The following is a 24,919-nucleotide window of genomic DNA, read 5'->3' as shown; positions in this document are numbered from 1 at the left end:
GTTCACGCTGCCGTCTTCCATCTCTGGATTCAGGCCGCAATCCCCGTCTGGGGACACGCTCTGACAGACAACCTTCACCACTGGGCTCAGGGACGGCGCACCTTGCACGGAGCGGATGCACAGACAGAATCGTTGACTGGCTGACCTGGTGACTGAGGGAGAGTCCCCAGGTTGTAGGGTCTGTGTGGTAGGGCAGGACGGGCGCGACGCTTCAGTTCTCGATCTGACTTTTCTCACACGGTTTAAAAAATATCTGTGGATGTCATGAACACGTCTGGAAAATATTCGCCCAGTAGACGCGGAATATGCCAAGCACTGGGCTGGGCATCACAGGTGACACAACCCGTCTCCCCCCGAACTCTCTAGCTAATTGGTGGCCGCTTTTCAGGTAAATCCACAGGCACAAATCCAAGGTCATCACTCTTGTCCTTACGACACACAGACACAGACTCCAAACTCGCCTCTCCTCAAAGTCCCAACGTTTCTCGCAGGCTCTCTGTTCCTCTGGGTACAGGTTGGTCATTTTTACCATGAAGGAAACCTAAGTTACATATTCATTCTTGGAAAGGAATGAGGAAACAGGAGAATGTAGCCTAAGAGACCCGCTCTTTCCTCTCTTGCCACCTCAGGAAGACCATCGGGGCAACTCTGTTCGGAGGTGGATCCTCGGCCAGCTGCGGGGCAGCCGCAGAGGTAATTTATTATGTGCTAAAAGACTTCAGAACATGATTACTTTCAGAACATGACTTTTTTTACTGAGGATTTTAACTGGGACAAACGAAGCAAAGGAATTGTTATGCATTTTACACCCCTGGACGTGTAAATCTTTATGCAGTGAAGAAATGCAATGAAATGAAACTCAAATTTGAAAAGCTAACGGTTGATAATAATGATCAATGGAGAGATGGTCAGTTTTCTGCCACAGTTTCAAGCTAAAATTAATTAGCTTCTAAAATAAAATACGTGGAAAATCGAGGCCTTACTTGAATCCTAATGCGACAAATACGGACTGGATTTTTAGTTCCTTGTATCTTTCTGTAAATTGTCCACAACTATATTGGTGTAGACCGTGGTAGGGATGGAGTTCGGTCCCTATGCTACCACTCCAGGCAAATTTAAAGACAGGCATCTTGTACCGTGTCCTTCTGTTCTATGCGGCTTCTCTACATTTTACTTAAATTAACTGGCAGAGGAGATGTTTACCTATAAAATGACGTCAAAGTAAAAGATTGGTAAAAACCGTAAAATCGATAATCTGAGAGAATACTGTTAAGACATTTCCCCCACACCGTAACAGTGGTATAGAACATGAACATGACGCCTGATCGGATCCACAAGAAAGTAAGAAAATGTCTGTTCGTGAGACTTTGTTGAAGGGTAGCACATGCCAGCGGAATCCTGAAAAAGATAAACCTAGGTTATTTAGTCTACAACTGCATGTAAGTAATAATCAACATATTTAACTACTATATATTTTCTGCTAAAATGTCATGAAACTTACATCAAATCTCTGACAATTAAATTGGTAATTAACTGATACTTTAAAATATTTACTGACAGCAGTCTACTGGGCTAACAGTACATATGTACAATACAAATGCACATAATTCTCGACCTTAAGGAACTTCTAGTCTAAAAGGAAATCTTCTCTTTTGAAAAAGTGCTTCTAAAGTGCTAATATTGCAAAAATTTGTCTTGCAATTTTCTTCTATCTTTGCTTTCCTTTAGAATGTGATCTTTACATACTATGAGGGAAGCAACTTTGTTTCTTTTCTTTATCACCACAAAATGCCCAACACAGCGGGGGATACACAACCGGCACTTAACAGTATTTGTTAAGTGATTGAATAAAGATACTTAGAAACTGCTTCAAATGTGCTAACAATCTTTTATATGACACTAGAATTCAAGCATCAGATTCTGTGATATACAGACATTTACAACATCCTTACTTATCTGCCCTAGAAGCTACGGTTCGACAAGCTAGAGAATGTGTTCTACTGCATCTGAGTCACACATTTCGCTCTTAAATAAGGACGGACTATTATTAGACAGGGACAACAGAAAAGAGGCCAGGGGGGACGTTTGTATGGCCCTCCAAATAAAAGCGTAACTTATCAACTTCTAATTTTGACAAAAACACTAAATATCATCCATCATCTTTTCTCCTAGACATAACATTGCACTAGTTGCTAACTCCCATTGTAACAACCCTGTTAATACCCAGTAATTAAATTGATTGGTTGCAAATTCCCCTTCAACACTTACGTATGCCGTCACTTTAAAGATGGAAGAGGTAATTTGTATTTTCTTGGTTTGAGGATTCTTTCGAACACTAAAATGGGGGGGGGGAGGGATACATTTTAAATATAACAAGCATTTACACAATACATTTATTTTTGTTTATTAACGTTTATTCATTTTTGAGAGAGCATGAGCGGGGGAGGGGCAGAGAGAGGGGGAGACACAGAACCCGAAGCAGGCTCTAGGCTCCCAGCAAGTGTTCAGCACAGAGCCCGATGCGAGGCTCAAACCCACGAACCGTGAGATCATGACCTGAGCTGAAGTCAGGCGCTTAACTGAGCCACCTAGGTACCCCTACATTTTTTTTAATGTTTATTCAGTTTTGAGAGAAAGAGAGAGACAGAGCATGAGCAGGAGAGGGGCAGAGAGACAGAGAGGGAGACACAGAATCCGAAGCAGGCTCCAGGCTCTGAGCTGTCAGCAAAGAGCCCGACGTGGGGCTCGAACCCACAGACCGTGAGATCAAGACCTGAGCTGAAGTCAGATGCTTACCTGACTGAGCCACCCAGGCGCCCCCCCCCCCCACACCCCCTGCCTTTTTTTTTAGTGTTTGGCATAATACATTTAGAATACTGATCCGTTTAGTCTGCAGGTGTTCTTATGCATACATAATATAGAAATACACAATATCCGACTCAAATGGTTTGAAAAGGACGGACCCGCAGTTTTACCCCAGGATGGAGAACTGCAGAACACGTAATTTTACAGTTAGGATATCTGAGGTCTGACCGAGACTCAGGATGAATGTTTCCCAAGCCAGAGACAATGATCAGAAAAATAAGAATTGATAAAAGTCCGACTGAAGTGTAGGCAGCGGTAAGGGGTAGGCAAAGGCGCAACTACAGAATTCAACAATGTAAACAACACGCCAGCTCTGGCACTGATCTGTTGGTTCATTTTGGGAAAGATTAACCTTTCTGAACATCAATTTCCTCACACGCCAACTGGGCACACTATGGTTCTTTTTAGAATTATGTGAGAATCGAGTGGGATAAGGCATATGAAAACTATTCGCTAAATTATGTACTATTAAATTATATCATATTAAAATTATTTTCTTTCAGTACCTCTCTTTCAGTTACTCTCCCCCACAAGACTCCCTGCGGCAGCACAGAGCGGAAGCACAGAGAGGGAAGGAACAAGCTACAGAGAGCGATGCACACATGTTCCCTTCCTAATGCTTTACCATCTGCAAAATACCTTCGTGTGACTTCCTCCATATAAAGACCACACAGCTCCATGAGGCTGTTGGGCACGACTTTACCAGGTTTAGAGACAGTAGGGCCAGAGAAGTTAAACGAGACATTAAAGACATTCCAGCTGAAAGTGGTATTTCTGGGAACAGACTCCAGGTGACACAGCGTCCATCCAGGTCCTTTCCCTAGGTCTCAACCGCTCATCCCCTGCCTCCAATCCAGCAGATGTGCACCACAGGCCGTCCTCCTGGGTGACAGGGGGACGTCACATTGAAAGGAAGCTGGCCCCTTCCTCACTTCACTAGGTGCAAGCATCTTTCTCCTTCACTACATATGAAAGAGTGAGGTGGGCCAGAAGGAGAACGAAGGGGGACTGTGTCCCCTGTGTGTATGTGTGTGTGTGTGTGTGTGTGTGTGTGTGTGTGTGTGTTTGCGCACCTACTGGAATGGGCAGACCTGAGCCATGTCAGGGTTAAAAGTTCTTAGGCAGTTTTTGTTTTTTTTAGGCAGCTTTTATCTGCAGAAATCATGCAATTAATTTCCATATCCTTCTACGACATGGATTAAGGTCATTTTATTTCTCTAAAGACTTAACATATACTGCTTAAAAACTGAAGACTATATTTGAAGTTCTGTGCTTATCCAAGGGGTAACTATAGTCACTCCATATAAAACATTTATACTGCACACACCTACATAACCACCCAAACCAAACTACAGAACATACCTATGGTTATATCGATTTTAAGTGTTGATCTGGAGATGGTGATACGGGTATAAATATATAAAAATTCACTAAGCTGTAGGTCCACTATAATTTGTTCACTTTACTGCATGTAAATTAGCCCAGTTAAAAACAAAAACAAAAACAACCTAGACCAACCCTTGTAAAAGTTTGTACTTACCAAATAAACTGAGAAGAAAATTTAGTGTTTGACACTTCATTTAACAATCACTTAACACATACATGTACTGTAGTGTACTACTTACCGAAGAAACTACCATTTGAACATTATTAGAAGTTGGTTCCTGGGTGGCTCAGTTGGTTAAGTGACCAACTCTTGATTTGAGCTCAGGTCATGATCTCATAGCTCTGGAGTTTGAGCCCAGCGTCGGGCTCTGTGATGACAGTGCGGAGCCTGCTTGGGATTCTCTCTCTCTCTCTCTCTCTCTCTGCCCCTCTCCCGTTCTCTTTCTCTCTCAAAATAAATGAATAAACTTAAAAAAAAAAAAAGAAATAAGAATCCCACTGCTTAATTAGCATTTGAGGGCCATAATCTAAGCCTCACGGTTTAAATAATAAAATTTCACATCTCAGGCAGGTACGCAGTTTGGAAAACCTCTCCAAAAACTTTGATCAGAGCCTGTGTTTAATATTGACAGCAGAAAAGACAAAGGCTTCCATTAGTAACTACAGAATTATTTCTGCATAGACATTTTTCAAATGTAGTGAAACAACTGGTCATATTTACTCTCCAATGAACCGACTCTGAAGTATTACCTATATTATTTAAAAGAACCATAATCCTTGAAAAGGCACTTTCCAGAACGTTTCAAAAGGGTATCTTATGGGACTTGTAATAACGGATGAGGGAAAACATATCTTCAGAATGTTCTCACCCTTTGGTTTGAGCCAGAGACCACTAAAATCAAGCTCTGTGACGCGCCTCCAACACAGACACACATAAGGGATGCACGTCTTTTCTGGAGCAGATCAGTGATGACGTTTCTCTGCAAGGGCAGGTTAGATAATGGAAAGCAGCTACTGCGTGTACAATTAGAAAGATAGCAGACGTTCTCCTGAAAGATGGGTACGCGCCCAAAATTCAAGTAACGGGACAGGAAAAAACAATGCCCTTGCCGGTTAACTCGGCCTGTACAAGTGACTTGTCTGGCTATGTGGCGCGGGATGACAAGGTACTGACAACTGCTGGGGGTCCACGGGTGCTTCCCCTACACGTGCATTCCTCCCGAGAAGCGACGCCGATCCACCCCGCACCCTCACCTTGACCAAGTGCCACCGCCTCTGACCCACATCAGCACAACCAGCTAGAAAGGCCAGAGGCGGCGCGAGAGATCAGCAAACCCGCAGGGCTCCGAAGGGACCCCGACCAGCCAGCCCTCTCGGTTGCTTTGCACTGGCCCTTCAGCCATCTTAAGCGAATACTCATTCTGATCCTAATTTTCTTCTAAAGCTGTTTTGGGAAGACAACCTCACATCTCCTCCGCACTTAGCAGAGAAATTCATCAGCGTGCTTCAACTCGGGTCATCGTGAGAAACAGTTAATGGTTCTCAAGTAAGAGTAATGCTGTAATCGGGCTGGTTCCTTCTCAGCGTCCCCTGGAATGGCAGACTAGAGACGTGCGTGTCTCCCCTGGACAGGGGACGGGCTGCCCTCTCTGCTGGCTCTTGGGGACCCCATTCCATCAAGACTTCCCTAACACGGCCACCCTAATAATGTCCTCTTTTCAACTCCTGGGGTACTTATTACAGCATCAGGAGCTGCAAACATTTGCCTATAAAAAAGCGAACATCGGATTTCATAACAGTTTTTCCTTATAAAACCTTCTAAACTATCACTTAATATGTTGGTTTCTCATAATTTCCTTAAGGTCAAGGGCTGTCTGATGCTCCTCTTGTAGTCTCTTCGGAGGCTGGCGGAGCTCTGTGCACAGTATTAACACTCGTCGGTTGCCCGCCTAAGGGATTCTGCGGGCGTGATTCTCTTCTTTCTGTTGGATGCCGTGAATTTTGACCACTCATTTTACCAGTGGCCGTTAACCCTGGAGCCATAGTTTCACTTAGCACCCAAGCAGCGTGGAAGAGAGTCACAGGTGAGAATCCAGGACAGGGGAGGTCAGGGAAAACGGTTTCTCCAGTGTTTAGGTTCTAAAGCTACTTCTGTTTCAAACACCTCCAGCAGAATCTCCTCTCGCATAGCACACGATGGTGACGAATTCCACACGTTCGTGTGGCCAGTGAAGTACAACACAATGTCGTGGCAGCGGTGTGCGCGCGCATGTGTGTGTGTGTGTGTGTGTGTGTGTGTGTGTGTGAGACTAGGTGTACCACAGAGTATCTGCAGGGAGTGCTGGAAGCAGGCCTACGGGTTTTCACGAGCTGAATATAAGGACAGAATGTTTTGGATGTGAGTATGTATATGCTTTTCTCAAATTCTGTTTCTAACATTTTTTTGGACAATCTTTATGTATTGGCAGAGTAACTTTCCCACAAAAATCGGAGGCAAATTAAAGAAATAATTTTTGTTTTTAAAACCGTATCAGAGGGGCCCCTGTGTGGCTCAAGCAGTGAAGTGTCTGACTCTCGGTTTTGGCTCAGGTTATGATCTCGCGGTTCATGGGTTCCAGCCTTGCCTCCGGCTCTGAGCTGACAGCGAGGAGCCTGCTTGGGAGTCTCTCTCTCCTCTGTCTCTCCTCCTCCCCCACTCTCTCTCTCTCTCTTTCTCAAAATAAATCAACTTAAAAAAAACTATATAAGAAAAAGAATGAAGCGAAATAACTACATCACGTAGTTGTCACACAGCTGAATGACACACAGAGCAGAAGTGAGATTTGCGATGCTGAGTGCAAGTAACGATCGAGAGTTTTACGACAAGCTAATTCTGTTTTTTTCCGATTAAAGCAAAATTTTGTAAGTAAACTCTGCTTTTACTCGTTCCTATCCCTTTTGCCTACAGACATGATCCAATATCTTCATCACTGAAAAGCCCAACCCAAGTATAAATAAATGATTATAACGTTTTTATACCAATTAGATCTTCAAAGAGAAAAAAACAGAACTAGTGGATCACCTAAGCAAACCTGAAATTTAGAATTAATTTAAAAATGTAAAGTTTATGCCTAGATAAAAATCTTTCCACCTCTCTACAAAAAAGGTAATTGTTCTACTATTAGTCAAGCAAATTTACACAACCTGAGGAATCTTGTGTTCTCCTGAAATGTGAAAAGAGACCTGGGGTAAATGTCACAGGAGACCTGGGGTAAGAATAACAGGAGTTCTGGGGTAGGTGTGACAGGAAATCTAGGAGAAGGGTGAAAAGAGACCTGGGGCCAACATGACAGGAGACCTGAGGTGAGTGTGACAAGAGACCTGGGGTGAGTGTGACAGGAGACCTGGGGTAAAGGTGACATGAGACTGGTGGTAAATGTGAAATGAGACCTGTGCTAAATGTGACATGAGACCTGGGTGAGTGGACAGGAGACCGAGGTATCTGTGACAGGAACCCGGGGTAAGTGTGACAGGAGGTCTGAGGTAAATGTGAGACGACGCCGGGGTAAGTGTGACAGGAGGCCTGGGTTAAGTGTGATAGGAAACTGATGTGATAGGAGGCTTGGGGTAAGTGTGACAGCAGACCTGGGGTGAGGTGACAGGGGACTTAAGGTAAGTGTGACAGGAGATCTGAGGTAAATGTGACAGGACACCTGGGATAAATGTGACAGGAGGCCTGGGTTAAGTGTGGCAGGAGACCTGGGTAAGTGTGACAGGAGGCCTTAAGTAAGTGTGACAGAAGACCTGGGGTAAGTGTGACCCAAGACCTGGGATAAGTGTGAAAGGAGACCTGGGGTAAGCGTGACAGGAACCTGGGGTAAGTATGATAGGAGACCTGAGGTAAAAGCGACATCAGACCTGGGGTGAATGTGACAAGAGACCTGTGGTAAATGCACAGGATATCTGGGGTAAGTGTGACAGGATTCCTGTGGTAAATGGGACAGGAGTCCTGGGTAGGTGTGATAGGAGACCTGAGGTAAAAGTGACATCAAGCCTGTGGTGAATGTGACAGGAGATCTGCGATAAGTGTGACAGGAGACATGGGGTAATATGACAGGAGACCTGAGGTAAAAGTGACATCAGACCTGGGGTGAATGTGACAGGAGACCTGGGATAAATGTGACAGGAGACCTGCGGTAAGTATGAGAGGAACCTTGGGTAAGTGTGAAGGAGCCCTGAGGTAAAAGGGTAGTACACCTGGGATGTGGTGACAGGAGACCTGAAATAAATTTGAGAGGACACCTGGGGTAAATATGACAGGAAATCTGGGGTAAATGTGACAGGAGACCTGGGGTAAAGGTGACATGAGACTGGTGGTAAATGTGAAATGAGACCTGTGCTAAATGTGACATGAGACCTGGGTGAGTGGACAGGAGACCTAGGTATCTATGACAGGAACCCGGGGTAAGTGTGACAGGAGATCCGAGGTAAATGTGAGAGGACGCCTGGGATAAGTGTGACAGGAGGCCTGGGTTAAGTGTGATAGGAAACTGATGTGATAGGAGGCTTGGGATAAGTGTGACAGAAGACCTGGGGTAAGTGTGACAGGAGACCTGGGGTAAGCACGACAGGAACCTGGGGAGAATGTGATAGAAGATCTGGGATAAGTCAGCCGCTAAGCAGGCATGGAGCGAGTAATCCGTTGGATGGGGAAGGAAGCACAGTCAGATGAGAACCGGGAACTGGGTGCTAAAGAGAGTCAGGGAGATGTGACCATGTCCCAACCTGGACGAGAAGGGAGAGGCCGGAAAAGGGGTTCGAAGCGGTGCTGTTCTCACACGCTTTGGTGGTTGGCGTCAACAGGACCCGACAGACGCCAGGCGAGCCCAGCACAGTTAAACAACGCACTCCGTTAACCAGAGATTTACCTACTGTAATCTAGCACCATTACCTCACTAGATCTTTATAGATGAGCTTTGTTGTTTCCAGATATGGATTAAGCACATCTTCGTACTGACAAAGGGCTCCACCAAGGCAAAGATGTTTGAAAAGACAAAACAGGAACTCTTCTCTATCAGCTTGGCTAAATATTTCATATTTTTCTGAGTCTTCCACTAGCAAAACCTATGGAAAATGATAAAATTCATCTTAATCTAACATGATTTAAGGCTCTGATTTTTGTTTTCAAAAGTTTCCATTTATGAACTTACAAATAATCCTGGGCCTATGTCAACAACCAATCCTGAACAACCAGAAAGAGTAATCGGTGAGACCTGCACTCATTTTCCCTCCATGTTACCATTAGGTACTGATGCTCAGTTAAAGGAATAAATCTAAATCTTCTCCTCTTCCCCTTTATACCTTTGTTCTAATTTGCATCTTTAGTAATGGTTTTAGCACTACTGCAATTTTAGTGCTGAGTCACCTTAAATCTTATTTGGAAACAAGGGACCATAAATAAATGGAGAAACTTCCCCATCCCAGAAGGTCTGTAGCCTTTGCCTCAGTCCGGAAGCTGGCCCTCATCTTCTAAGCCCTACCCCTGCACCTCTGGATGACCACTTTCCTCACCACCCCTGCCCGGCCCACCCCCATTACTCCATTTGGAGCTATTCAGGTAAGTGGACCTCTTAGGTATTAGGACCTCTTAGCTATTCAGGTAAGCCACCTCTTTTCCTGCTGTCCCCTAATAATGTCATCCTACCCATCACCCATCTATACTGACTCTCGCTCTCTGGAGACTTCACCACCTCTTTCAGAAAACAGCACGACAGGGTCGGACGTGGGAGGGCTTCTCATACCATTGGCCATTCCACACAACTGATTGACTCGATTGTGGCAGATACGAACAAGGTGACGAATGTAAACCATAACACACATTTCTTTTATTGAGTCGTTTATACTCCACCTGCTTGTAAAAAGAATGTGAAGTAGCTAACAGTAAAATACCGACACAGTACGAAAAGTTAAAAGGCAGAAACCTGTAACCAAGAAACAAAGTGGGAAAGAAAACACAACAAGGAGCCGGAATGCTGTAAAAATTGTACATAACACTAACACTACCAAACAGGTAAAGGAGGGAAATAGGAGTTATACAAAATCACTGTCTAGTAGCAAGAAGTGCACTTAAATTAGGAAACCTGATCAAGCTTCACATTTGATTTACCCCAATCTCAAATGAATATTCATCACAAGGGCAGCATAAAAAAGGCACTTAAAATAAACTCTGTGGTGTTGCCAGTGTGCAGGTTACTTACAATGAGTTTATGAAAGCCAAAGTCACATGCAGTAAAAGGTGAGGGGAAGTGGTTTACAGTTTATCACTCCCTGGGTGTGCCACACATACGGCTTGGCCCATCTCCCCTCCTTGCCTGCTTCTCTCCTTCTCTCTCTCTCTCTAAGGAAATGATGTGATATTGAAGCCTGAGTTTGTAGCTACCTAAAGATCTGGCTTAACACAAGAGCGACTAAGGCTCTCAGGAATGACGAACGAACGCATTCCTCGCATGAGCACTCTGGTTACTGAACTGACTAGGCTGCGTGTGTAAAAATGACAGAAATGAAAATATTTGGGGAATAAATGTGGAAGCGGGACCCAGCTGCGGCCGATCTCCCCGTGTGCTTCCACGTGGGGCCCTCAGGGAGGAGGTGTGCAATGTGGTTAAGGAGCCAGACTTGCGAGCCGCCTGCGGGAGGTGGTTATCGGCAGGCCTCGGTGAGGCGGTGTGACGGGCTCGGTGCTGCTGCGTGGCGGAGGGCCCTTTTCAGTTCAGGCTAAGGCTGGAGGTTATTTATTGATTTATTTTTTCAGCCAGAAAGCAACCAAGTTAACACCTTGCTTGTCGCCACGGGGCGACAGAAAAACAGTGTGGGTACTTCCTGAATTCAAGGGCTACGCGTGGAAGTACAGAAGACCAGCAGCAGAGGGGAGCCTGGGGGGCTCAGGCGGTCGAGCGTCCGACTTCCTTCCGTCCGACGGTCATGATCTCCCGGTCCGTGAGTTTGAGCCCCGCGTCGGGCTCTGAGCTGTCAGCACACAGCTCAGAGCCTGGAAGCTGCTTCAGATTCTGCGTCTCCCACTCTCTCTGCCCCTCTGCCACTCATGCTCCCTCTCTCTCTCTCTCTCAAAAATGAATAAATTCTAAAAAAAAATTAAAAAAAGAAAACCAGACGACAAGCAGCAGAGCAGAGAAGGCGCATCCGTCTCTCGAAAAGTCCGTTGCCAATGCTCTCAGTATAAGTGAGGGTGAGCTCTCTGAAATTAGGGGACAGGGCCTTGTGGTAGAGAGGTACATGTGCCAGCAGAGATCGGGGACAGATAAGAAGAGCTGACATAGTGCCCCAAAAGGAAGAAGACCCGGACTAGACTAGACACTTTGTAGAGGTTAATTTCCAGTCCTTGGTAAGGAAGAGTAGAAATTATTATCAGATCCCCAAGGTATGGTGCTTATCTTGTGTCATACATACCACCTAACTACAGAGCAACTATATATCGTCTCCTCAGTTGTGTGTTTGGACATCCTCAATGAGTAATTTGATTGTCTTCTTCAACTAAGGGTTCTTTCAGGTGTTCTGTTGGTGTAGAAGAACGCAGAGACTGGCTGGATGCCTTCCGGTCTCCTACAGACAAGATGTCTATGTCCAGAATGGTGTGTCAGGGGCTTCCCTAGGTCATGCCCATCTGGATTTACAATAAATTCAACTTATGCATCTCCTTATTCAACTTACACATAGCGACATCTCCTAAATGTAGAATAATAGTAATTAGTGGCTAGTCATTACTATTACTGAAAGCTTACTAAATACTAGGCATTGGGCTAAACACTTTAAGTGCATTATCTCACAGAATTTTTTTTTTTTTTTTTTTTTGAGAGAGAGAGATAGAGTCGAGTGGGAGAGGGGCAGACAGATGGAGACAGAGAATCTCAAGCAGGCTCCGAGCTGTCAGCACAGAGCTCGAATCCATGAACTGTGAGATCATGACCTTAACCGACTGAGCAACACGGGGCCCCTCACATGATTCTTGCATCATTCTTATTTTATAGATGAAAAAATGAGGCTAAGTACCACAGTTATTAAGTGGCTGAGCCTGTATTTGAATCTATGTCTATTTGATACCAAAGCTTTGTTTTTTTTTTTAATAATCTCTACACCCAATGTGGGGCTTGAACTCATAATCCTGAGATCAAGAGTTGCCCGCTCCATCGCCTGAGCCAGCCAGGAGCCCCTGAAGGCCCTAATTTTTTTTTTTAATGTTTATTTATTTTTGAGAGAGAGAAAGACAGAGTGCAAGCAGGGGAGGGGCAGAGAGACAGGGAGACACAGAATCTGAGCTGTCAGCACAGACACTGGCGCGGGGCTCGAACTCCCGGACCACGAGATCAAGACCTGAGCCGAAGTCAGCAGCTTAACCGACAGCCACCCAGGCGCCCCTGAAAGCCCTGATTTTTGTCCATTTGGTAAATAGTTTATCTCCATAATTTAATGATAATAAGGGGCGCCTGGGTGGCTCAGTCAATTGAGTGTCCGGTTCTTGATTTCGGCTCAGGTCATGATCTTGATTTTGGATTAGGTCATGAGATGGGGCCCTGTGTTGGGTTCTGTGCTGAACATGGAGCCTGCTTGAGATGCTCTCTCTCTCCCTCTGCCTCTCTCCCAGTTGCTCTTGCTCTCTCTATAAATAAAATAATGATGATAATAATGCATTTCATTTTAACATGTCACACTTTTTAAAAAGTATATTTAAATGCTCTCTCAACTCATATCTCAACAGTTTCAACAATATAGAATGGGAATTTTAATCTCTATGTTGTACAGATAAGATCTTGGGGCTCAAGATATTGAATGATTTGCTTAGTTACTATCTTATAAATAATAACTCAGGAATTAGCTAAATAATCTATGTCTTCTGATTCAATACACCTCTTGCTAAAAAAAAATTAGTTAATCGAATGGTTTTTTAAAAAGTTTATTTATTTTGAGAGAGAGAGAGAGAGGGTGAGTAGGGGAGGGATAGGGGCAGGTGGGAGAGAGAGAATCCCAAGTAGGTTCCAGACTGTCAGTGTGGAGCTCGATGTGGGGCTCGAACCCACAAACCACAAGATCACGACCTGAGTCGAAACCAAGAGTTGGACGTTTAACTGACTGAGCCACCTAGGTGCCCCTAAAATGGCTTTTTTGATCTCAGCTGTGAGACAGAACGATTCTTTTACGACAGGGATATTTTTAAATAGTCATTTGATATGTTAAGAGCCCCATTTCGAAGAAAAATAGCCATGACTTAAGCAGGTCAGGGCTTCTCGGCCTTAGCACTGTTGAAATTTTGGGGCAGAGAACTCTGTTGCAGGGGGCTGTCCTGCCCACAGCGTGATGTTTAGCAACATCTCTGGCCTCTATGCGTGACTATTAGCAGCATCTGGTTGAGAACTACTGAAATACACAGATAATTCAGTTGATAGTAAAAGTCCCGTCCAAGAAAAAAATCTACCAATGTAACTGATGTTACTGATCATTAATAATTGATAAAAGGTGTTTTAGGTATTTTACATAGGTAAAAGTTTTTGACATTAAGCATTTCCTGAAATAAAATTCTATTATGAAATTTTAAAAATCTATACTTACTTTTCGTAATTCATCAGATATAGGAAAGGGATCGCAAAAAGAATCTAAACACTTAATGATATGTCCATCATCGCGTACAATATCTTCATCATATAACCGATGAAAAAATGACATCGAAAGCTGTGTGCAAGGAACATTTGTGGCTTCAATTTTTTTCACTTCAGATCCTGAAAAAAATTTTATAGAATAGAAACTTATTATTCTCAATTATTTCCAAAACAAATATTACAATGCAGGGATTCTTTTTTTTTTAAAAAAAATTTTTTTTTCAACGTTTATTTATTTTTGGGACAGAGAGAGACAGAGCATGAACGGGGGAGGGGCAGAAAGAGAGGGAGACACAGAATCGGAAACAGGCTCCAGGCTCCGAGCCATCAGCCCAGAGCCTGACGCGGGGCTCGAACTCACGGACCGCGAGATCGTGACCTGGCTGAAGTCGGACGCTTAACCGACTGCGCCACCCAGGCGCCCCTACAATGCAGGGATTCTAAGTAGTCAAATAGGGCATATATTTTGCTATATTTAAAGGACACATTAGGGATCTTATTAAATTCTTAGTTTGCCGTTTGTTCATTTTTATTAATCGCTAAAAGTCTGTGACAAAATTTCACCATTTCAGCCCTAGAGTATGTAAATTAGAAAATGTCTGAAAATGAAATCATTTTTCGTGTAGTAGGGGATTCTTACATCAGTTTTAATCCACATATCAGAATCGCCTATAAAAGCATTGGAACGGCTTTGTGTGACTTTGGATTTATATTGTGCTCAATGCTTTATAATTTGTATCACAAAAACTTTAATTAATGTTAAGTAATGGCTGTTTGTAAAGTCCTGAGGATGTCTTGAAAATTCTTCTCTCCAATAAGCAATTTCTCCCTTGTGATCTCATTTACAGTGTTTATGACCCAAAACCAGCTTTTCCAAGTCAAGGTAAGTTTCAAACCAGGCCCTAATCAAGTTATGACAAGTTTGGAATTAGAGAAATTTGTGACCATGATGTTTTGTCTATTTTCGTCTTGTAGCTCGAGTTTTTCCCCGCATACCTTCCCCACCCCAAACTTACTTCCTAAATGTGTCCTTTAGGAATGGATTTTCCGTTACTAGAGGTTCTTCTCAATTACAGAAAGACACAAAGACTAAAATGAATATTTATTATTGCCTCAGTTTCTTTCCATTTCTCTCTCATGCACTCATATCCACACACACACTCAGATATAAAGAGGTGGTGGTCTTTGTTCAAAGTTCTCCCTAGAACGGCACACCGAGGTGTGGGGCCCTTGGTGTGACCTCTCCCTGATACGCTTGTTCGGTATTTACGCCGGAAGCAGCTCGAGCTTGAGAAGAGTGAGGCTGGTGATGATCTGCACTTTGTCCTTCTGGTTGCCCACCTGGAGTCCTGCGAGCACCTGCCACTTGTTCTGGGCTCGAGCTGGCCTTGTGTGGACGCGCAGTGGGCGTCTGGAGACAGGAACTGTGTATGCTTCAGTAATTTCAAAAACTACACTTCTAGGAAAAGCTCCTTTTGTTTCAGGGGAAAAAATCCTGTGGGGGATTAAAGGGACAAGAGACCACAGAAAGTGACAGAAGAGTTGTGAGCGCTGCAAGAACAAAGAACTAGAGCAGTACAGAGCCAGACGGTCTTCAAAGACGGGTTGGTGGCCACAGGATGAGGGACTGACACTGGGCAACGTGCCATTCTTTAAAAAAAATTTTTTTTTTTTAATGTTTCTTCATTTTTGAAAGACAGAGACCGAGCACAAGCAGGGGTGGGGCGGGGAGAGAGGGGGACACAGAATCTGAAGCAGGTTCCAGGCTCCGAGCTGTCAGCACAGAGCCCGATGCGGGGCTCGAACCCACGAACCGTGAGATCATGGCCTGAACCAAAGTCAGATGCTCTACTGACTGAGCCACCCAGGCCCCCCGGCAACATGCCATCCTAATAAATGACTCTAGCTCTGATTTAGGGAGTGGCAGGAGGGTTGGGTTGGTAAGATAAGGTAATTAAATTCAAACCACGTACTCCGAGGCATAGAAATAGCATTTGCGAGGGGCGCCTGGGTGGCGCAGTCGGTTAAGCGTCCGACTTCAGCCAGGTCACGATCTCGCGGTCCGTGAGTTCGAGCCCCGCGTCGGGCTCTGGGCTGATGGCTCAGAGCCTGGAGCCTGCTTCCGATTCTGTGTCTCCCTCTCTCTCTGCCCCTCCCCCGTTCATGCTCTGTCTCTCTCTGTCCCAAAAATAAATAAACGTTGAAAAAAAAAAAAATTTAAAAAAAATAAAAAATAAAAAAAAAGAAATAGCATTTGCGAGGGCTGAACTGTGTTCCTCCAAAATTAATATATTGAAATACCACAATGTAATGGTATTTCGAGATGGGGCCTTTGAGAAGTAATTAGGGTTAGATGAGGTCATGGGTGGGGTTAGGACTTCTGTCAAATCAATTCTGAAAGGACACAATTCAGTCCAAAGCATTCTGCCCCTGGTACCCACACCCCCAATTCATGTCCTTCTCACATGCAAAACGTGTTTATTCTATCCTAACAGCCCCAAAAGTCTTAGCTCATTCCTGCATCAATGCTAAAATCTAAAGTCCAAAATCTCACCTACATATCACCTAAATCAGATATGGGTAAGAAGGAGGTACACCTCATCCTGGGGCAAAATTCCTCTCCATCTGTGACCCTGTGAATCCAGACAAGCGACATGCTTCCAAATACAATAGTGAGACAGGCAGAGGAGAGACATCTTCATTCCAAAAGGGAGAAACAGAAAACAAGGGGTGATGGTCCCAAGCAAGCCTAAACTTGGCAAGGCAAATTTCATTAGACTTTAAGCCTCAAGAAGAATCATCTTTGGTTCAATGCTCTGTCTTCCAGACCCGCTGGGGCGGTGGCCCAGCTTCTGAGGTTCTCCCCCAAAAGGCACAGTGTGTTCCTGAAACCGAGGGTGGCCCGCGGTTAAAGGGACAAGAAGATGATCTCTGAACTGCCTTTTAGTCCTTCTTCTCTTCTCCTGCAGAACGGCCATGTGTCAGCCAAATGGCTCTATTGTCTGGTCCCGTGGGATCTAAGAGGTCTGACAGCCTTCATTTTGTCTCGTTTCTGTCCCCTTTAGTTCAAACCGGCAGTGTCTTTGCCAGTACAATCCCCAGTGTAACTCTGGCTTCTGTTGAAATGGCTGATTAAGTCCATGCATTACACACATGCTCTCTTTATCAAATGGCTGCCCAGCCATATTTGTTCTCTTCAAAAGAATCTTTCTCATTTTTTACGATATGAAAAGGCTGAGAATTTGCCAAATCTTCAAGCTCTGGTTCCTTAACGAATCCTTCTTCAATCTGTCTCTTTCCTTTCCTACTTTATTACAAACGTTCGGGAAGAACCAAGCTGCTCCTACAATAGTTTGTTTAGACACGTCCCAGCTAAATATATAATTTCATCACTTGCAAATTCTACCTTCCCCAAAACACCAGAACATAGTTCAGCCAAGTTCTCAGGCATTTTATGGATTGTCTTTCCTCCACTTTCTGATAACAAGGTCCTCATTTCTGTGTGAGACCTCACTAGAATCAAGCTTAACATCCGTGTATCTGGGCTAGCATGCACCTCAAAACTCTTCCACCAACACCCGTGATGCAGTTTCACAGCCACTTCTAACCTTTTTAGGCATGTTACAGAAACATTCCACTTCTCGGGACCAAAATCTGTCAGTCTGCTTAGGCGGCTATCACAGAATACCAGACTGGGTGGTTTAAACAACAGACGTTTATGTCTCACAGTTCTGCAGGCTGGGAAGCCCAAAAACCAAGGCGCCGGCTGATTTGGCTCCCGGTAAAGGCTCTCTTCCTGACTTGCAGACGGCTGCCTTCTTGGCTGTCGGCACATGGCAGAGAGCTCTGGGATCTCTTTCTCTTGATGTAAGGGCATTCGTCCCATCAGAAGGGCTGCTTGAGATGTAGTCTAAACCTAATTAGCTCCCAAAGGCCTCATCTTTAAAAAAAAATTTTTTTAAAAATATGTATTTAGTTTTGAGAGGGAGAGACACAGAGTGCAAGCAGGGGAGGGGTAGAGAGAGAGGGAAACACAGAATCTGGAGCAGGCTGCAGGCTCCGAGCTGTGAGCACAGAGCCCGACACGGGGCTCAAACCCACGAACCGCGAGATCATGACTTGAGCCGAAGTTGGACGCTCAACCGACTGAGTCACCCAGGCGCCCCAGGCCTCATCTTCAAATACAATAACATTGGGGGTTAAAGCTTCAACATAAGAACTTGGCGGGGAGCGGGGGGCCACAATTGAGTCCATAGCACATGCTATCTGTTAGGCAGAAAATATGGTAAAATCATGTCTCCACCATTTATAAGACATGTGATGCACTGCTATGATCACATACAAAGTTAAGAATGTATTTTTTCCCCTTGATATTAGCATAATGCACAGGTGTCTATTTACTTGGTGTCCAAATTGGTGTTTTCTGACAACTTCATTAATGCTGAAATGGCAGAGACAGGATAGTGTAGTGGTCAAGACCTTGAATTCTGGAGTCCGGCCAGCTGTGCAAAACTGCAAATTATTTAGCTCATGAATCTGACTCTTCATTTGGGACATAGGGACATATAATAATACCTCTCTGAGTTGGTCTGAGAATTAAAGGAGGTAATGGGGGCATGTGGGTGGCTCAGTTAAGCATACCGCTTTGGCTCAGGTCATGATTTCGTGGCTTGTGAGTTCAAGCCCCACATCAGGCTTGCTGCTGTCAGCGCAGAGCCCCTTTGGATCCTCTGTTCCTCTCTCTTTGCCGTCTTTCTTGCGCTCTCTCAAAAATGAATTGAAAAAAAAAAAAGCCATTTAAAGGATGTAATGAATATAATGCCCTTAACTAAGCACATAGGAAGCATCCATTATATGTCACCCAAAAAAGGGCACAGTGTGTCTGTATGAGGAGGGCTGCAGCATCTGGGAGACAGGGACCGCGGCAGAAAGCCCTGGCAGTCCAGGCCCAGGCGAGGGCAGCAGTGAGGGGGATCCTTCACCACACTCTTTACCACTGGTTCACTTGCTACAAGAATGCCTTTTCTCTCATTTTCAAAAGCTGTTTATTTTAACAGCTGGCCCTCAGAGGAAAATTGGAGAGAAGACGGCTGATACATCAGAAACAGAAAAGCTGGTAGGAGATACAAAACAAGCTAATGGAAGAGTACAGCAATCCCCTAGAAACTTCTACTTCTGAAGTAGAGTGCTACCTCTTTTGCCCAATTTTTCAGAGTACTTCTAATGGATTCTGCCAGGCACATGTGGAATTTTAGAACCTCTCTTCTTGCAATGCGTTTTTTAAAAATCAGAAAAAAGTCAGTACTGTTTGTCAGTACGGGAGAAGATTGAACTTTTTTCAACGAACCTTATTTTTGTAAAATTGACTGAAGTTACTGTAAAAGTTTCATAAACTCTTTGCTACGTGCCTGTGATTATTTCCTTCTGAAGATTTTGAACCTGTAAGTACATTTGCTCAGAGAGTCAGTCTAACTCTGAAAGTATTCTGAAGATCACCCTGTACCAGCTTTTTGCTCTATAAATTTTACAGTGGTTTTTAGCCAAAAGCAATAAAATGTGACCTACTGATTCTAACGTCACAAATCTCGTTCTTGAGTAATACTTTCGGCAAAGTCATTTTTGTGTAAGACTACTAGAATTCCATGAACATGCAATGTAGGAATTTACCAAAACAACCCCATCTAATTTAAAATCCACTTACATTTTTCTTAAGCACAAACCCACATTACTAACCAGATTTTCCTCCTAAGTGGAAGAATGACTGGTTCTATTGTTAACACACTTCAAACTAACATTTAAAATATAGTGGTCATGTTTTTGTTTTCAAAACACTCTTCTATTAACTCTCTGGTTTACTCCTTAACCTAAGAGTTATTTAAGAGATTTGAGTGCTATTGTTTGGGTAATTTTGCTTAAAGATTCCTACCTATGTTTCAAGGTACTATGAAATTATTACATAGATAAAATTTTCTTTTTGAGATTTTAAGACTCTCTTCCATGACTTTGTATGTTATTTTGTGAACATTCCATGAATGGCCACTTCCTCGGTCAGAAATCCGCTGCCCCGCCCTGAATGCTTTTGCTCAAACACCCTCACATCAGCAGAACTCTACCTGACACTCTCCTCCTTTTGCTCCTACTGCTATGGTAGCACATTATTGCACTATATATTTTTTTTAATGTTTTTATTTTTGAGAGAGACAGAGAGAGAACACGTGTGCGAGCGGCAGAGGGGTAGAGAGAGAGGGAGACAGAATCTGAAGCAGACTCCGTGCTGTCAGCGCAAAGCCAGATGTGGGGCTCGAACCCACATCCTGTGAGATCATGACCTGAGCTGAAGTCGAACGCTCACCCGACTCAGCCTCCCCAGGCACCCCTCGCACTATTTTTTTTTACATATCAACCAGTTTCTTGAGCATGATTTTCTTGTGTTCATCTCACTGTTCCCTGCATCGAGCAGAGTCCATGGGAGACACACAATAAATACTTTCCCAATGAATGAAAAGAGAACTGGTGCTCCTGTGCCGTGCCAGGACAGGAGCAGTGGGCCCCCAGGAGAAAGACGCAGGGCAGGCCTGGCACAGCTCATCATGTTTGACCTTGATGTTATCAAACAGGTGAGTCATTATTCACAATGTGTATTTTAATAATGAAAATTCCAAAGGCAAAATTTTGTTATAATAAAATCATCATCCGAAAAGATAAAAATATGTTTTATTTACCTAATGTAATCCATTGTCCAGAAGAATCTGAAAGTAACTTCAAATTAGGAATAACATTTGGGTCTTTGAAAAAAGCCTAAAATACAAATTTGAGGGGAATAAGTTAGAAACTGTATTACAAACAATATCAAGAATTAATTTCTAAAACAACTGTAGTAAACTCTCACTTGATCGGGGAAGGACAATTTTATTTTATTTTTATTTATTATTTTTTTAATGTCTATTTTTGAGAGAGAGAGAGAGCGAGAGAGCGTGAGCAGGGGAGGGGCAGAGAGAGGGAGACACAGAGTCTGAAGCTGGTTCCAGGTTCCGAGATGTCAGCACAGAGACTGACGTGGGGCTCGAACTCATGAACCGTGAGATCATGACCTGAACCAAAGTTGGACGCTCAATGGACTGAGCCACCCAGGCGCCCCTCACGAGTATTTGTGATCTAAGGGTAGTAAGAACACACTGAACAGATGTAAGCAAAGAAAGAGCTTAAATCAGTCCTATTTTTTACCATGATTCTGGCAGCAGAGTGGAAAATGAGCTGAAGGGTTATGAAGAGAATAGGTAGAAGGGAAGGTACTGTTGTAATCTAGGAAGATCTGATGTTCACATCAGTCAAGATGATAGCAAGGGGGAGGTAGAGAAGTGAATGGACTCAATGACTGTTTAGGAGGACAAAGGACAAAGGGCGAGGGAGGAACCACAGATGATGCATGAGAAACTGGACAGAATGAATGTCATTTCATGAGAAAGGGAACAGTGAAGAGGACCAGGTGTGCAGGCTGAAGATTAATATGTTCCGCCAGTATTTCTGAATACCTACAGCATGACACACACAAGTTCCTGTGCCACGGAGTTTACATTCTAGTGGCGGAAGGTAAACACTTCACAGGTATCATCTATGCCCAATCACAAAAAAGAAAAAAATAAGTTTTCCCCAAAACTACTCCTCAGGAAAAAAAAAAAAAGCAAGTTGATAACTTTATAAATTCAAGCTAAAGAGTGTGCAATTATCTTTATTTAATATTTTATTTTCTTTTGAAGTTTATTTCAGCTATTTTGAGAGAAAGAAAGAGCATGGGAGGGGCAGAGAAAGGACAGAGAGAATCCCAAGCACGTTCTGCACCGTGTGCATGGAGCCCAAGGTGCGGCTCAAACCTACGAACAGTGAGATCATGACCCAACATGAAATCAAGAGTCAGCAGCTTAACTGACTGAGTGGCCCAAGTGCCCCACAATTATCTTAATTTATATAATATACACTTTGAAAAGAAATATAAGCTAGAATTAACCTCAGTTAATACTGATTTTGAATGCCTTTTAGATGTCTGCTGCAAAAATCAGTACAAGGAGAAATTTAGTTCAGATTTAGTAATTATCCCTGGGGGGAGGGAGTATCAACTTACAATTACATTTTATATGCCATTATAAATGGAAGCAGGCTAAGTGACCTGCAGTGAAGTGACCTAGAGCCAGTGGAAATAAGTCTTCATAAAGGCCCCTCACATAAAGCAACACGAGAATCATTATGCTGTTGGGGTTAATTATGCACCGAAAGAATAATAATAATAATTAAAAAAAAGCCCTGTCCTAATATACGCACATGGTATTTTGGGTATGTTATAGAATTTCCAGTGGGGCATTAGAAGGAATTCTCTGTATCTCAACTTTAGGAAAGCTGATGTGCTCTGGGAAAATATTACATGATTCCCAAACAAGTTACAGGATAACAAAGATACGAATATCAAAATGCATGTAAAGATTAAACTTACTTGTTTCAGAAAATGTGAGCGTTAAAGAAGTATTTCTAAATTGATATATTATTTTATATAACATAGAATGTTAAATGTATGTCTATTCTATGCCACACATGAAATCTAGCAGATTGCTGGTTTCTTCTGATCCAGTATCCATTCTCTTCTTCTTCCTTAAGGAATCCAATTTTATTTGGGATGGCAATGTGCTCAGCTAAAAGTCTGCACCGCCTACTCTCTGTGTTATGAGGTCATGAGGTGTGAGCAGAGATGTTGGCAGACCTTTAGAAAGCTCTATAAATTGCTTCTTTCCCCCCTTATCCTTAGTCCCGTGGTGAGGATGCCAACACTGTATACTGAGCCCAGAGCTCTCTCTTGACAAAGCAAGATCTCAGATTCAACAATCTAGGATCCCACCACTTGCATGCACTTCAAGTTCAACATGCCTAAAGATGAACTCATTTTCCTTCTTCTTTTGCATTTTCTAGGGCTTTAACGGCATCATCTCCCACTCCAGTCAACCAACTCAGACATTCGCTCATCCTACACTCCCCTTCTGCCTTATTCTCAGTATCTTATTAGTCCTGGAGTACTGCCTTTCTCTGAAACGTCCGTCCAGGCCTCCTGGTGCTGCTGCCCTAATTCAGGGTGTCCTATGACAGCGGTTTTGTCTGGTGTCACTGATTCCAGACTCAGTCCTAACAATCTATGCTCCACATTTCTGCCAGGGTGACCTCGGTAGTTTAAAGTTTACGATCTTCTTGAAAAACTTTCAGTGACTCTTCACTGGCTAGATAAAGCCCAAACTCTTCTGGGAGGCACACAAGGTGCAAAATATGGTCCCACCCATCTAACATTATCCCCCGACTTTGTCTACCTGACAAACTCCTGCTCATGTTTCAGTGACCATCTCAAGTGGCTGGCCTTTTGTAAACCTCCTCTGACCCCTCAGCCAAAACAAAACAAAACAAAACAAAACACCGAACAAACAAAAAAAAGGCGGGAAGTTCCCTGCATCAAGCCAGGCGGGCGCGTGCAGTTCTGCGCGAAGCCCCCGGCACAGTCCCCCGCCCGGCCGGCCGCAGGCAGGTACCAGGAGGACCGTCACCCCGCGGCGGCCCTCCATCAGCGGCCGCGGGGCCGCAGGACGCACAGCGTCACAGACCACAGACGTCAACGCCGTCCAGCTGGCGAGGAAAAACCGGATTGCAAATAACGTGACTGAATTTTAAGGAATGCACCAGAACTTGTTCTCTTATGTGTCCCCCTCTTTCCAAGCTGCCCCTTCCAGCAGGTCACTGCGGAGAGCCGGCCGGCCGAGTGCTCCCCCCGGAACCCCCTGTGTGCACGTGCGGGGGAGCAGTCACAGGAACGCTCTGACTCCGGGAGCCCACAGAAGTACCCAGAAGTCCTCTGAAGCCAAGTCGGGGTACACGGAGGACCCCGCGGCGGGGCAGCGGGGGTGGGGTGGTGGGCGGCCGGGGCACTGGGAGACCGCAGGGACACGGGTGGCGGGGCACCGGGGGAGGCCAGGGCACGGGGAGGGGGCCGGGACACCGGGGGGGTGTGGGGCCGGGGCACTGGGGGACCGCAGGGACACGGGGGGCGGGGCACTGGGGGAAGCCGGGGGGGCCGGGACACCCGGGGCTGGGCCGGAACGCCGGGGACCGTAGGGACAAGTCCCGGCTGGCGCGCGTCCCCACGCCGCCGCGCACGCAGACCCCAGCCCGGGCGGGGCCGCAGCTCAGTCGGCGGACACCCGGGCGCCTCTCCCTCCCGCGCACCAACCATGACGAAGTCGTCCTTGCGATAGGCCTGGAACGTCTGGTCGAAGCCGAACGCCTGAGCCGCGACTCTGCCCAGCATGGACCTGCGGCGGGGGCGGGAGGAAGGTCAGCGCGGGCCCGGCGGCAGGGCGCGCTCGCGGCCGGCCCGCCCCGCCCTCGCCCTCTCACCACTGGCGGAGCCGGCTGGTGGTCTCCTGGGTGCTCAGACACTGGAAGGTTCTCTGAGGCAGGAATCTGAAGTAGTAGCTGCCCAAATCCCTCGGCTCCCCGGCCGCCATCGCGCTCCTCGCTCGGCTTTAGTGCGTACCGTTTCCATGGAGACGCGGAGGCGGGGGCGGGGGGGTGGTCAGCCCGGCGCTGCGGGGGCGCGGCTACGCTGTTCTTCCGGGGAAGGAAGCCAGGCTCGTGGCGGGGGCGGGGCGAAGTGAGGCGTTGGTTGGGGAGGAGCCACGCGAGTAGTCAAGTCTGTGATTGGGTCGGGGCCCTGCGGTTGGTGGGAGCGGGGCGAGGTGGGGCGGGGAAGGGGCCACGCGGAGGAGGCCCGGGACCAGGCACGGCGGGGAGGCCAGTCTCGCGGCGGGGGCGGGGCGAAGTGGGACAGCGGCGGAGCTGAGCGGAGGAGTACAGGCTCTGTTTGGGGGAGGGACTATACGGCTGCTGGGGGCCAAGAGTCCAGGCTCACGGCGGGTGCGGGGCGGGTGCGGGGTCAAGCGACGGAGGCAGGGGGCGGGGCTAAGTGGGGTGGGGGCGGGGCCACTCGGAGGGGG

General features: G+C 45.4%; 1 protein-coding gene across 3 annotated transcripts; it reads right to left on the bottom strand.

Annotated features, from left to right (window-relative positions):
• Positions 1-1,269: 1,269 nt before the first annotated feature.
• Positions 1,270-24,430, bottom strand: CFAP300 (cilia and flagella associated protein 300). Of its 3 annotated transcripts, XM_047070339.1 has the most exons (8): positions 24,321-24,430; positions 24,154-24,235; positions 20,621-20,696; positions 13,852-14,018; positions 10,821-10,916; positions 9,182-9,354; positions 2,269-2,335; positions 1,270-1,398 (listed from the first exon to the last, which is right to left on the bottom strand). In XM_047070339.1, the coding sequence occupies exons 1-8, from the start codon at positions 24,428-24,430 to the stop codon at positions 1,270-1,272; spliced, it is 900 nt and encodes a 299-aa protein (XP_046926295.1). The 3 variants fall into 3 exon arrangements, with proteins under 3 accessions (XP_046926295.1, XP_046926296.1, XP_046926297.1); XM_047070340.1 differs by lacking the exon at positions 10,821-10,916; XM_047070341.1 differs by lacking the exons at positions 2,269-2,335; positions 10,821-10,916 and having other exon boundaries at positions 9,187-9,354.
• Between the last annotated feature and the right edge of the window lie 489 nt (positions 24,431-24,919).

This window comes from Lynx rufus, unplaced genomic scaffold (assembly GCF_022079265.1).
Source record: "Lynx rufus isolate CCGP_SWC_20201006 ecotype Redwood Valley unplaced genomic scaffold, mLynRuf1.p SCAF_9, whole genome shotgun sequence".
Taxonomy (NCBI): domain Eukaryota; kingdom Metazoa; phylum Chordata; class Mammalia; order Carnivora; family Felidae; genus Lynx; species Lynx rufus.
Note: the sequence above shows the minus strand (reverse complement) of the source record. Positions and strands in the feature narration are given on the sequence as shown.